Here is a 14,864-nt window from a genome sequence, read left to right as displayed (position 1 = left end):
TTTTAGAATTCCAGTGACAGAAACTTGGTTTTCTTCTTCCTCGCATTAGAAAAATTTCTCTCCATACCTTCAATTGACGCGCTAAGTTGAGGACCATGAGCAGCTGCCTTTCAGCCCTCACCAGCCAAGGCAGAGAGCAGGGGCGGAGGGGGGCGGGGAGGGAGTGGCCCCAGATAGCCAGGTCAATGGAATCACACTGTCCTTTGGAGAAGGCATTGGATTTCTTTGAACAAGGACCCTTGTTAGTGAGCCTGACCCTTGGGTGGGATATTGCCCCAGAAAATCACTTTTCTGCTGGTCACCTATGAAGGGCAGAGAAAAGGAACCTGCCCTGTCCTGCAGGGGCTGCCCTTCCTTCACCCCCACCCCCCCCAGCGGGAAGGGCTGATTATTCCAGCTCAGCCAAACCTGTCCCCTCCTCCTACATCAGCTTTCTCCCAAGCAAGCCACGGGCACCTGCAATATGCTCTGCCCTATGCTAGGTCCAAGCAAGATACAGGAGACACCAAATGGCTTCTGGTTTTATGAACTTAGGGTGTAGGTGGAAGGGTCAGTCACCTAGAGGAACAAGATAATGTGCTGGACTGTGCACCCAAAAGCAACAGGGGCAAGAGGTCAGAGCCCCACGAGGATGGGATTCCAATTGGCTTTGTGGGATGTGTCGGAGGAGGTTGGGTGGACCTTCCCTGGCAAAAGGACCTTTGTGAGCAAAGGACTTGGAGAAAAGAAGGAGCCAAATGCATTAGCAAGGGGCAGTAGGAGGCTGGTCTGATACAAGAGGAAACATGGGGATAAGGAGGCCCCGAGAACAAACGAAGCACTTTGAACGCCAGACAGAAGGACGCTGGAGAGAGCAGACCCCAGGGAAAGGGCTCCTCTTCCTCTCTTTCTCCTTTCCTCTGGCTACTGACTGTCACAGGTGGTGGTGGCAGCAGGGATAACTGCCTGTATTGAGCCCAAGTGATGTCCTGTGCATTCATTGGGCACACAGCACACACAGTGTCCCCTAACCCACTTGAGGGTGAGGATGGGCAGGTGCACGGAGGGGAACAGAAGCTGTCACACTTGAGGCCAAAGGACTGGGACACGGTAGGTGTCACAGGGGCTCTGAGGAGGAAGAGGCAGCTATCCTGGGTGGGCATTTACCTGCCCAACCAACCACCAGTCATTTCCCAGTGAGAGTCCTCAAGGGTCCTGCAGTGGGACCAGCAAGGAGGGAGGGGTCTCTCCAGAGGCGTCTGCCCCTGGCTTCCTCATGGGCAAAATCCAGACTATCCCACAGCTCCAGAGTGAGCGCAGCAGAACACATGGACCGCTCCTGCAGGCACGGGTCAATCCATGAGAAATTGGGAATGGAATAGCAAGTCCCATGGTCTTTCTGGGCCTCCATATTCTCTGCTTGCCAGCCTCAGAGGGCCTTGGGAAAATACAGGAGCGGCTCACCCTTGGGTTCACTCCTGTGTCCTCCCAGGGACACAGGGAGGCCGGGCGTGCCTCTGCCTCCACCTCCGTGAGTCTCTGCTGTGTTGGGCTTACCTGAGACCACAGAGGTAAAAGCCACATATGTCCATCCATGCCCACATTCAAAGACACACAGAGCCCCAACAGAGGGCCACCCTCATGCGTGGGAGCAGAGGGGACAGCAGAATTGCTGCAACCACAGGGGCCAGGTTCTACTGTGATAAAAAACAAAATTCCAACAGAGTAAATTTGAAAGTTTAATTGGCTTTAGTCAACGATTCAAGAATGGGGCAGCGTCCCATCCAGCAATTCGAAGGATGCTCCGAAGAAGCGTACAAAATGGCAGGTTTTTATAGGCAAAAGGAGGGTGGGGTAAGGAAGCTGTTAGCAAAGACAAGAAAGGATTGTTTCAGGCCAGGATACCTTCTTCGAGGGGGAAAGGAAGGCAGGGGTTTTATGCAGATCACCTCACTAGTGCTCATCAGGACATTTCAGACTGACGGTTAAAAACTTCACATTCCTAGGATGCATTGAAACTATAATTAAGTCTTGGTTTGCTGTCATGGGGTCACATGACTCCATTTTGGGCCTGTTATTTCTTTTTTTAACAACAGCTTCTCTCCTGACCACACTCCAGGACACAATGGTGGGTGAGGCTGTGCAGGGGCCATGCCAGCTTCTTCTCTCCCTTGACCAAGCCTCAAAGTGTGTGTTAGGCTCCCAGGGCCAGTAAAGGAAGACCCCACACACCGCCTGCAGTGGTGGTGAACCACCCTGTTTCTGAAACACACTTGGAACCATCCCAGCTGAACGAGCCCCAGACTGAAGCTGAGCTCCCGGCACAAAGCTGAGGAGGATTTTGTGTTGGGGACATAATTCATTCCCTAGGCCCTTTCTGACTCTTCCTCAATAATTTCTGATAATTCTTATACAGCAGTAGTTTTGAACAGACCCACCTGTGGGGAACTTGATTGCCAGATCCTTCCAGCAATCACTGACCCCCACCTTATGCCAAGCCCTGTGCAAGGTGCTAGAGCCGTGAGTAGGATGAGAACACTCAGCAATTGCTCACATTCGAGTGGGAATTTGCTCCCCGGAGAGAATGTCTAAGGTCATCCCTCCCATAGTCCAGTTAATTTCAGGGTGGCAGGGCAGCTGTGCAGAGGAGATGTCAGCAATTAAAGGACTGAAAAGTCGAGTCAGCACAAAGACCAGCTCTGGGCGTCCCCACCCTGGAGCGGACGTGCATTTGTGTGCAGCCCAGGGTGGCAGGAGAAGGAGGGACACACGAGGGATCATTTGAAGTAGTGGCATCATTCTCCATCCTCTCTGAAGATAGATGAGGACAGAGGGTCAGAGTGAATGTAAAGAGGATTAGTGGCAGCAGGAAAAAATGTGGGTGACTGATAAAGAGACATTTAGGACAACGTTCTTAATGAGTTTGTTGAGAAAATCTATGAATTTTCCTTCTGTGAGGTCCTTCAAAAATAGGCCTTGCTATGTCCATTCTACCAGAACCATTAAGATGTTGCTCTTTCAATGTTTCTTTCCAGACCCTATTATTGATTAAATTCTTGAAAATTGGGAGAAGAGAAGAAGGCAGGCCAGACGACATGGGGCCACCAACCCAGGCCCACTAAACGCTCCCTTTCAGGCAGCTCTGAACATTCTGGTGGGACCTCCCATTTCTAGGAGCGTCCACCATCAGAATAAAACTGAAAGAAGGTGGGGAGCCCAGTTCCTCCTCCAGGCCTTAAGCGAAAATGTTGCCACTCCTTTTCCAAAAGGTTAATTACACCCTCTTATCTGACGCTGTCCATTTGGCTGAAAAGCCAATCCTGAGAAGGGTAAAGTTCTTTCCTTGCTTCTACTTTACTGGGCACTAATGCCAGGATAAGATATTGCTGAAGAATCTAAAATCCTGGTGGAGGATGGCAGAGCCTGTCACGGAGCCAGACAGGGTGCTCCATCCTGGAGCCTCCTCCTGTTGTCCCCTGTCAAGGTCCTTGGAAGGGGACATGAGGGACCAAGGTGCCATGGGAGCCTAGCATCTGTGGGCATTAGGACTGACAGCAAACATGAGGGTGCCAAGCGGCAGGAAAATGGCACATGCACAAGAAAATCTGTGATCTCTCAAAGCCACTGCATTTTTCTTTTGTGTTCACATATACATAATAAATATTTAAAAACACAAAAGGAACTAAAATAAAACCCTCCCCCATCGAATTCTTCAGCTGCCTTCATTTTTGCATCTTCCCTTCAATGCTTTCACCTGAGTTTAGCATCTGCCGGGGCACCATACACTTTCTGCCTAGGTTGCCAGATGGGCTTCAGTTATCGTCTAAAGTAGCTGCCTTTATGAGAGCTGATACCATGTCACTCATTCCGGAATCACCGGACACTCTAGTTGTCTGTGTGTGGGGGCTGTGCTGTGTCCCATGTCACTGTTCCTGCATCCTAGTTTAAGACATGGGACTTGACCCAGGACCCATAAGTGGCTTCACTTAGGGCTGTCTAAGCAGGTCCCAGGTAACAGAGGGTTTCACTCCCGACCAGCCATGGGTTCACACCCACAAAGGGAAGGGGAGCTTTACACAAGGGCTGTGTATTTGCCCCTCCCTCCCATCCCTGCTCTCCTCTCTGAGGGAAATTTGATCAGTGGGCCAGCCAGCAGCTGGGCAGCCAGGAGGGGGATAAGAAGTCAAGCTGAGTAACTGGCCACTGGATGATCAGGAAGCTGGTGACCCACTGAGGGAGATTTAGTTGGAACCAGGACACTGTCCTAGTCCCAGCTCAGCCTCTCTGGTGTTCAGTTTCCCCTTCTGTACTTCAGGAAAGCCAGCCCTGGTGTCTAGTGGTTAAGATTCGGCACTCTCCCCTCCACAGCCCAGGTTCATTTCCTGGTCAGGAAACCACACCACCCATCTGTCAGTTATCATACAGTGGCAGCTGAGTGTTGCTGTGACGCTGAAAGCTATGGGACTGGCATTTCAAATACCATCAGGGTTACCTGTGGTGGACAGGTTTCAGCGGAACTTCCAGACTAAGACAGACTAGGAAGAAGGACCTGGCCACCCACTACCAAAAAAATTGGCCATGAAAACCCTATGAACAGAAGCAGAGCATTGTCTAATAAAGCGCTGGAAGGAGAGAGGGTGGAACAGAAAGACCAGGCAGGGTTCTGCTCTGCTGTACGCAAGGTCGCTAGGAGTCGGAATCCACTCCATGGCACTAACAACCACCAAAACATCAGGGGAGGTGGACTAGGAATCAATGATGCTCTCGTGCAGAGGGCCTCAGTTAGAGCGTGCATCAGACTCCCCTGGAGGGCTTGTTAAAACAGAGAGCTGGACCCCACCCCCGAGTTTCTGACTCAGTAGGTCTGGGGTCGGGGCTGGAAATTTGCATTTCTAATGTGTTCCCAGGCGATGCTGATGCTGCAGGTCCAAAGTCAAACTCTGAGAAATGCTGGGCTAACGCTTCTTTCTCAGTGGTACCCTGGAATGCTGCCACCTGTGCAAGCTTTTCTGTTCTAAAGATCACTTTCTTTTCTAGATGGAGCCAGCAGGACAGAAAGATGAGCCATTCAGCGCAAAAGAGAGGAGGCCGGTGAAATGTCCTTCTGAGGTAGGCAAGGACTAGGGAGGGGAGGGAATCGCTTGCTGAACTGGGGAGAGAGATGGAATCACCACGTGGGCTTGGCTGTGAAGCGCGGTCTTCCCCAGCTGAGACATTAGCCCTATTGGAGTCTTGGGGCTGTTCTTCTGGGCCTGGGCACAGCTTTGCACACTTGGCACATCTAAGGTTTACACCTGTGGGCCAGGAAAGCTGTTTTAGCAGAACTGAGGCTCCCTCCACACCTGTAGCCTAGGGACGTAGGGACAAAGCCACAGCTCATCTGGCCCCAAATGTGAAGATGGGTGCCTAATATGTAGTAGGTGTGTAATTAATGTTGCTAAATAAATGGATGAGAGGTATGAATATTCCAAATTGGCCAAAGGCATTGCTGGATGAAAGGATATAGATTTCTGGGTCTTGGTTACAACACGTTACCTTTCTCTGCAGGAGAATCCCTATCTGTTCACCTACAGGAACAGCAACTACCTGCCCATGTCACCAAAACTCCATGAGAGGCTTGAGGTATGGAGAGATTTTCTGTGATTGACAAACATGCAAATGAACCAGGGGCCATCCTCTTGCTGAGTCTTTGGAAACTTCCACACAGTTCTTCACGTCCTGGAATCCCGTGGGCAGGCTGGGGAGGGTGAAGGACCAAGTGTGTGGCTGTCCCCTTGGTGCTTGAAGCTCCGTCTTTAGAACAGCCTTGGTAACCAGCACCCTGTTGCTTCACGGGGTGTGTTGGGGTGCTCAGCACTACCAGCTCCCCATCTATTTTGATGTAAGACAGGACTCTTCAGGCCTTTTCGAAATCTCTAACAAGTTCTTTTAAACTCATCTGAGCCTTTAATCCAAGAGAAAGTTAAGAAAAGGCAGAGAAATGTGTTGAAGCCTCAAACCAGACAGCATAGAGCCCAAAGGCCTCAGAAGTTGGCCAACACCTACCCAGGCCACCTCACACTTACTCACGTCTTGCTTATTGCTTATCTCATGAATATTTTTCTGATACTTTCTGGCAAGGTTAGATAGGGCACCCTGCCTTCCTCTGAGGATCTAAGAAACTCCTGAAGGCTCATTTCCTCGTTCTCAGAGGACTGGGAACTGATATGGGTAGAGACAAATTCGGTCCTAGTGCCATCCCTGCCTCCCTATGGCATAAAAGAGGGGGGAGATTACTCCAGGGGGTAGAGGCAAAGCTGAAGACCTGGGCCTTTACCACAAAGCCTGAGCAACACAGCGTGAAAGATTCTTGATTTATCAACTTGTGCCACACTTTCTAACTAATATCACAGCAGTGAGGATACACCTGAGAGGCAGCATGGCACAGTGAGTGAGAACTGGCTCTGGGTTCAAATCCAGATTCTTCCACTTACTGGCTCTGTGTCAGTGGGCAAGGTACTTAACCTCTCTGCCTTGGTTTTTTAATCTGGGAAATGGTGATATTCATAGTCCCACCTCATGGAGTTGCTATTAAATTGTAATAAGTTAATAAGTATAAAGCATGTATAATAGTATCTGGCGTGCCATGAGGTCTGTATGTGTTGCTGTTATTATCATCTAAGGAGTGATACGTTCCTTCAGGAAACATTTATTGAATACCTGCTGTGTACTACTAGAGTGCAAGCTCCGTGAGGGCAGGGACTCAGAATAGGTCCCTAATCACTATTTGTTGAATGACTAAATGGGCGGGTGGGACAATGGATAGATACCAGTCATAGGAGATAAAAATACAAATAAAATACATTGCTTGTCCCAAGGAACTTGGTGTAGTGGAGTTAACCAGCGATTACAGCACAATGTAATAAGTGCTATAATTGACTTTTCCATGGGTATTCTGGGCACCCAAGGAAGAGCAACTGACAGACAGGAGAGAGTTGAGAACGCTTCCCAAAGAGTACCCACGGCCTCCCCCTTGAAGGACAAGTAAGGTTGAGCCAGGCGGATGGGAGTGTGGGCAGATGGAGGGAGGGGAAGAGCAAGGGAGAGTGGAGGGAAGTGCTTAGGCAAAGGATAGAGGTATGGAGAGTATGGGGAGCAGAGAAAAGGGCTGATGGTTCAGAACGTCCGGGGGCCTCTCAGGCCACACTAAGAGGGTGGACTGTATGCTGATGTTAACACAGACTAGAAATGTGCTGATTCAACCAACAAAGATTTATGAGCATCTACCATGCACGGTTCTAGGCTCTGGAGATACAATAAACAAAACAGACAAAAATCCCTTTTTTGGCTGAGAATTTGGGCAAGTTGAGAATTTGACCTAGTTATATTATGTTGAGAGAGAAAGAGTCCTCTAGATGGATTCAGAAGCTGGGGAGGAAGCCACAGGACTGACAGCGGTGATGCTGTGAATCCTGCAATATTCCAGGCAAGAAAGAACAAAGGCCTGAACTTAGGCTGAGGTAGAGGGACGACCGGAGAGGGGACAGGATCGGGAGCATTTGGGAAGGATGTCATGGATACTTGGGTATGAGTGTTGAAGGAGAGGAAGAAATCGTAAAAGATACTTTGGTTTCTATATTAAGTGATATTTTCCAAAATAGAGGCCCCGCTTTTTACCCAGTTACCTACATTGCAAGATCCATTTCTCCTTATTTCTTTGTGTGTCTCATTTTAGGTGAGAGAAGGAACGGAAATCGAGTGCCCTGACAAGGACCCCTCCGACTCGATTCCCACCTCAGGTACATGGCTTGAGTCAAGTAATTGTTAATTTCATTTGAGGCCCCAAGTCATCAAAGTACGGAGCAACCTTAAGATGACAAGGGCTTTCCACACAATCCGAGACATACCTGAGAGGTGTTTCAAGGACAATAGAAGTAGCTCTGTATTTACATTTGTAAATTCATGCCTGTGTTTCATTATTTTTTTAACCAAAATACATCATTATCAGAAAACATTTTCTAAGCATTAACTGTGTGCCACACCATGTTCTGCAAGGAGCCCAGTGTTAGTTGAGTGAGCTGATGTCACTGTCCCTGCCTTTAAACCTTGATGAAGTGAATTTGTTCTCCAAAAAGCAAAACTAGCTTTAAGCAGGAAGCAAAAATAACCAGTCCACACTCCACGTCAGACCCATATGCAGAATGCACTCAAGCACCACACAGAACAGGAAAGCACCCTGTCTGAGGAAAGTGTCATTTTCACTGATTCTCAGTATTTCCAAAATGACTCTTGCTGGGTCATGAAAATGAGACTCCTGGAATGTTCTAAGTGGACACCATCCCAAAGAACGGCTGCCTAAAGGCCGAACCTCTGCTTCCAGGCGGGCCAGCCTGGAGGGCTGTGTGCATATAACCGTGGGAGGTCACAGGAGGACTGTATGGTGACCCTCATGACTCAAAAAATCAGCTCTGAGCATTTCTGCAACAGTGTGATGGGTGCCCGTGCATGGTTCTGGAGGGTGACTCGTGTTCGTTGATTTGTTCACTTGATCATGCATTTATTAGGTGATTGCCAAATGCCTCCTATGTGCCTTCCAGGAGAGAAAAGTAAGTTTGGGGATGTCACAGTGCCTAGAAGGAATCTTCCAGGGATGCACATCTTTGCAGTCGGATGGTCTCCTTTTGCTGAGTGTCAGCAGAGCAAATAATTGCCTTGGCTGTTAGCCACCCCTCCACACACATCCTAGCTCTACACCCTCAAATTAAGCCAAATTACTGGCAAATAAGTTCAAAATCTTCTCACCAAAGCTTTGTTTGTATAACTGACTCTGGCTCTAAGTTGCAGCATGAAAAAGGGGATAGAGATCTCACACATGCAGTCTTCAGACATTTTCCTCCCATGCTTGGTGAGAGCTCCTTCCTGTCCTTAGTTTACTAGCAGGACGTGAGCAGCAGAAACAAATTATTAGCTTCATGTGTAGGCGCTCCTACAGCAGAAACTCAAAGGTATACGTAGGTACATATGTACGTGTCTATAGAAAGAGAGAGAGAGAGAGAGAACTTAACGTCTTTGTAGCCATTCTCTTTACAGTGAAATAATATCCATCCCCTTTTTAATCTTATCATTCTGAAAGGCTGATCTATAAAGCGCTTTGCAATCTCTCTAGATTATGTTCCTGTCATAACAATGATAACCAACCAATCCATGAGAGCGTATCTCAACATCTGAAAGCCAAATAAAATGTGAACCTCTTCTTTATTCCCTGACCCTGAAGATTACTGTGTTTATCAGCACATGATGATGTAAGCACAAGAAATCTCAAGACCTTGAGATCTGAGGTACTCTAGTGATAGGAGCTGTCAGAATAAGCAGACGGGTAGATTTAGGCCTCCTTGATCCAACCAAGTGGGCGTGGGACCAAGACACGCACGCTTCCAGGTGGGTGGCAGCACTCACAGATGCACTTCTGAGTCTCACTTGAAAAATGTCATTCAGAAAAATGGCCCCAGATAAGTGGACAATAATGAAAAACACATTTCATTACTGTGCATGATCTATGACTGGACATTTTAACCATACTTGTGACAGCAAGGGTAGGCAGAATGACTCAGCACAAGGCCACATTATGATTTTTCCTTGATAATCGTCATGTTTCTGTGAGGTCGTTCACTCTTCTGGAGATGGTGTTTGCTATTTCTAATCAATATGAAGGCATCTGATACATAGTTATAAGAGTGGGTCACTCTTATCTTTATACCAATGACTCACATGGCTGTTGTTAGTACCATGGAGTTGATTCCGACTCCCAGCAACTCTTACGTTCAACAGAGCAGAACCCTGCCTGGTCTTTTGCTCCATCTTTCCACCTTCCGGTGCTATATCAGACATTGCTCTGCTACTATTCATAGGGTTTTCATGGCCAATTTTTTTGGAAGTGGGTGGCCAAGTCCCTTATCCTAGTCTGGATGCTCCGCTGAAACGTGTCCACCATGGGTGACCCTGCTAGTATTTGAAATACCGGTGGCACAGCTTTCGGTATCACAGAAACATGCAGCCACCAAAGTACGACAACCGACAGACGGGTGGTGTGGTTCCCTGACGGGGAACAAACCTGGGCCATGGCGGTGAAAGTGTCGAGTCTTAACCACTAGGCCCCCAGGGCTGGGTCAGCACATGTCTGCTGAACTAATCTGAATTATTGAGTAATTCTAATTCACCAAATCAACAATTCTCAGGGTTGAAAAACATCTGAAAAACCAACTAGACCAAAGTGCCTTTCATTAAAACAATTTTTCACTAAGACTATCTATAAAATAACTATTTTGCCATCATAATTATTTTTTTAAAAAAGCCTTCCTTGTAGTCCCCTTTTCTGGTGTTTCTCTCAAGCCAATCCACAGATACTCATAGCTAACCAAAAGATGTTTCAAAACAGGATAGTACCTCCATCAACAGGCCATGGCCCCTGGCAGCCCTGGTGCCTCACTCCCATGCCTTTGGTATGAGATAGATAGGGTTTTTTATAACCATTGGTATTTGGTAGCCAAAAAATAAAATAAAAGCTTCTAATTTTTTCCTCCCAGTCAGTGCACACATGCAATTTGCCAAGTGCTGCCTCCTGTGGGCTTTATAACTTCATAAATACTTGCATCATTTTATATTACTACATGGTCCTGCCCTAACATAGATGGGATAACCAAGAAAAATACATTGGGTCTAGCAGCTGACTTAAGGTTTTCCCAGTGAGAAAAGGAGTAACATTGTACAAATAAGAGTGGCAAGAAGGAGCCAGAGGGGCCACGGCGGGCTGTCTATTGAAGATGGCTATCTTGACGTCAGGCTGCTAATTCCATGCAGAGGGAAAAATTCATAGTGTTGAAAATAGGGATCTACAAAGATAATCATATGCCACTGACACCAATAGTATGAATCAGAAAAACTCATTCATTTATTTGAAGCCATTGACTCCTTTCTAAGCTCTTGATGTCAATTATCTGACCCATTTAGCTAAAATGAGCTTTTCAAAAGCTGATTTGAAAAAGACCCAGGTTACAGCACTGGGTGATCATTAGGAGTTTCACTCCATTGTGAGCCAGCAGTGTGATGTCCAGTGTAGATCCCAAAGCTGTTTCTATAGTCACCCCTTGCTTATGGGTCTTGTGACTTAACCTAGCCCGTGACCAGGAAGTAATGACTCAGCACAGGGAGTAACAGCCTGCTTGTCCCTAGGCAGGACCAGCCTACGGAGCAAGTTCAAACTCACTCCAAGATGGCTGGATGAATAAGTGTTTCCCTTCCCCATAGTTTCCATGGTTCACAGCTTTGAGAACTGTCAAGTACCTGATACAGAGGCACGCACTTAGCTTTTCATTCAACTTCACACCGTTCTTGAGCTCCTACCATGTGCAAGGCACAGAATTCTTCATATAAACTCACATTGAAGGACTCAAAGGCAGAAACAAGGTTCCAACCTTGTGCCAGCAGTTTACCACCATTGCAGGAGTCTTCACATGAGCCCCCCAAACCAGAGAGCAAATGGGTTGGGCAGCCCTAGCTGACTATTGCAAGAAAGTTGTTTCTCAGTAGGCCCCAGGGGGTTTACATTGCTGGGTTACATAAGACAAAACTCCAAAGTGCCAAGTCTTTCTCCTGGGTGTAAGTTTTCACGTATAGTGGGCAGTTTCCCCAATTCTATAGTCTACTGTTTCCTTGCTATTCTGATATTTCATCATAGTTTGCATGGGCTTCTGATAAGAGGCCCCTTCTCTAGAAATCTTGATGAGTTAATGGTGTGTTTATCGACTTCTTTCAAGGTGGTGGACAGTCTGTACCAGATAATGCTTAGCTAATCAGCCCACACAAATTTAATCTTATCTCTAAATAGTTCTTTCCCCAAGGAGAGAAATTGCTAAAGTGCTTTACTGTGTTTCGAGGCTGTGCCTTTGTCATACATGATGACATTAACAAAGCTCAAATCAAGATCTACAGAATATTAAGCCAATGAAACGTGTTGGGCTCTATGTTAATAAAACCCCAGACAAGTCAAATGCCTCCCATCCAGGCTTGGCTCATTTGACTTATTATCTCTTGCAGGGAATCCTTCAGAATGACCAACATGAGAACCCGTGCACCCCGACCCCATCAATCTGTCTGTCTACACATATATACACCACATGCATGTAGACATGCATGCACATAAGTGAGTGTGTGTTTCCTTTCTGTCCACTACAAATTTAGGAGACAAGAATGGCCAGTTTCAGCTGTCTCTTTATCAAACAGTAATGTGCTTTTGAAGCAAATCTGTCTCTCTCTTCCATATTTTATCAGCCCCAAAGATTCCCCCTCACCTTTGCACGCTAGCTAGTGTTCACAAAATTCACTGTATCACACATTACAGCAACAAGAATATGGTGATTGACTGTCATCACCAGGAGCTAAAATAAACCCTCTAGAGTTGAGGGGAGGAGGTCTTATTTTCTGTTTTGTTGGCTTTTTTTTTTCCTACCCACAGCCTGCTTTCTTTGAGAAGAGGTCATTTTAAAGTTCTCAGGCTCAGCCCCGTGGACGCGTGCTAATGTGTGCAGCTGGCTTTGTGATTTGATATTGTTCTTCTAACCACATATATCCTTGGGCCCGCCCGAGTTCTACTAAATCAGAAACTCTGAGGCTGGGGACCAACCATCTGTGTTTTAACAAGCTCTCCAGATGATTTTGATGCATGCTCAAATTTGAGGACCACTAATGTATAGATTTTGCGTACATAGACTCACAACTATGTGTAAGTTTGCATGCTGTCATAGGAAAAGTCAGGGACTTTTACTTTTCCAATGAGAGCAAATCCTGAGTGGGGGTGGCAGTTCCCCATCTGCAGACAGCATGGAAGTCAGGTAGACAAGATGTCTCCACGGAAGGAGCCAAGACCTGGATCTCCAGTCCCTTTGAACATTGTTTCCACTGAGTGTTAATACAGCTTCCTACGCAAGTGTAATTATACACCCATGCTTTATGGGTACAATGGGCTAAATGTAGTCCAGTTGTGTTGAAAGCATCTTGTTCTCTGTTTCACTGCATGTTTTATAGAGCGACTTGGCAAAGAATGGCTGTCAAGAAAGCCTCCTTGCAGACAAGATTCAGTTTACCCATCTTAAGCAATGACCCGCTGAAATGATGGGCTTCCTCCCCGAGGGGGTGGGTTGCTCCTGGGACAAATGCTGCATTAGACTTCTTCCAAGGCACGAAAGCTATTTGACAATTTAGTTCAGCATCGCACCATCAGGGACAATGGAAGGCACATCTGAGTAAAGATGGAGCTACATCAAAGTCAGGATAACTATGGGACTAAGGTATTCCAGGGGAGCGGGAGGTGAGCTTGTGATTTGAGGGGACAGAGCTACATATGGCATAAGGAATTTTAGATGTGGTCCCCAAATGCACTTTCATTCATTTTTATATGTGTATAAGCTAAAGGGTTAGATAGATATGATACAGGTGTATGGATGCAAGTTATTAAACATATAGCAATATTCATGTTAATCTCCTCACTTGTCAGCCAGGCATAAAAGGCCTGTGGCCCCGACCTACCTTTCCAATGTTATTTTTTGTTAGTCTCCTTCCTATTCCCTTCACTTAAGCCAAACTGTATGACTAGCTGTTTTACAGAGCTCACACAGTTTACCAGATGGTACCCCTCCTTTATGCTTTTCTCTCCATCACCCTGCCTTGCTCTCCTTCAACCTTATCTCATCATATCCTGAGTTCAAACACTACCTTCTCCATGAAGCCTGCTCTGAACCGTCCCCCCGACACATCCCTAAGGGTCACTCATCGCTCCAGCTGCCAAATTTCATATCACTTGATAGCTCTCAGAGGTTCTCAGCCTATAAATTATTACAAGCATGGAAGTTTCTCATTTCCTCCATCAGCTGTGAGCTTCTTGGGGGCGTTCTCCATCTCCCATCACTACATAGACCCCAGAGCATCCAGTCACTGCTTGGTGGTCAATATGTTTGTCACACGGGTACACAGCTGCCTAGCTACGTCATAGTCTGTGCTTAAATTCAAGAGCTGAAAAATAGGATGAGGCTGTGGAAAACAGTTCCTCAAAAAGCTAAACATAGGATTATCATATGGCCCTCCAATTCCTCTCCTCAGTATATACCCAAAATAACTGAAAACAGACATTCAAATAAATATTTGTACGTGATGCTCCTAGCAGCACTATTCACAATAGCCAAAAGATGGAAACAACTCAAATGTCCACCAACAGATGAATGGATAAACAAAACGTGATGTATCCATACAATAGAATATTATTCAGCCATAAAAAGGAATGAAGTGTTGATTCATCATACAACATGGATGAACCTTGAAAATATGCTTAGTGGAACAAGCTAGACCCAAAAGGTCACGTATTATATGATTCCATTTATATGAAATATCCAGAATAGGTCACTCCAATGACAGAAAGCAGATTAGTGGTTGTGAGGGGCCCAGGGGAGTGGGGAGTGGCTGCTTCATGGGCATGGGTCTCCTCTGGGGATGATGAAAATGTTCTGGAACTAGACAGTGGTCATGGTTGCACAACATTGAGAAGGTACTAAATGCCATGGAATTGTTGACTTTAAAACGGTTAGTTTCATGTTACGTGAATTTCACCTTGATTTAAAAAAATAGCAGTATAAAAGCATTTCCCTTTTCACTTTACAAATAGTGAGCTGATTTTTTTAATAGGATGATATAATATTTTATCCCAAATATCAACAGATCCTAGAATAGATTAAGTATTGGTTGCATCTCCACCGCAATTCCTTCCTTCCTCCCGAATCCCATTGCCGGGAGCTATTTCACACCCTGAGAGTAACTGCTCACCTTGTGGCATCAGGTTTCACCAAACACCAGCAGACTCT

The 14,864-nt window shown here is 46.4% G+C and overlaps 1 protein-coding gene across 1 annotated transcript in view; it reads left to right on the top strand.

Annotated features, from left to right (window-relative positions):
• PLB1 (phospholipase B1) overlaps nucleotides 1-14,864 on the top strand; it is a 129,212-nt gene that overhangs the window by 44,597 nt on the left and 69,751 nt on the right. The window contains exons 16-18 of the mRNA XM_014731235.3: nucleotides 5,017-5,088; nucleotides 5,527-5,601; nucleotides 7,694-7,757. Of these exons, the coding sequence (XP_014586721.2) occupies nucleotides 5,017-5,088; nucleotides 5,527-5,601; nucleotides 7,694-7,757 (211 nt within the window). The remainder of the gene's footprint in view (nucleotides 1-5,016; nucleotides 5,089-5,526; nucleotides 5,602-7,693; nucleotides 7,758-14,864) is intronic.

This window comes from Equus caballus, chromosome 15 (genome assembly GCF_041296265.1).
Source record: "Equus caballus isolate H_3958 breed thoroughbred chromosome 15, TB-T2T, whole genome shotgun sequence".
In the NCBI taxonomy this organism is placed as follows: Eukaryota; Metazoa; Chordata; class Mammalia; order Perissodactyla; family Equidae; genus Equus; species Equus caballus.
Note: the sequence above shows the minus strand (reverse complement) of the source record. Positions and strands in the feature narration are given on the sequence as shown.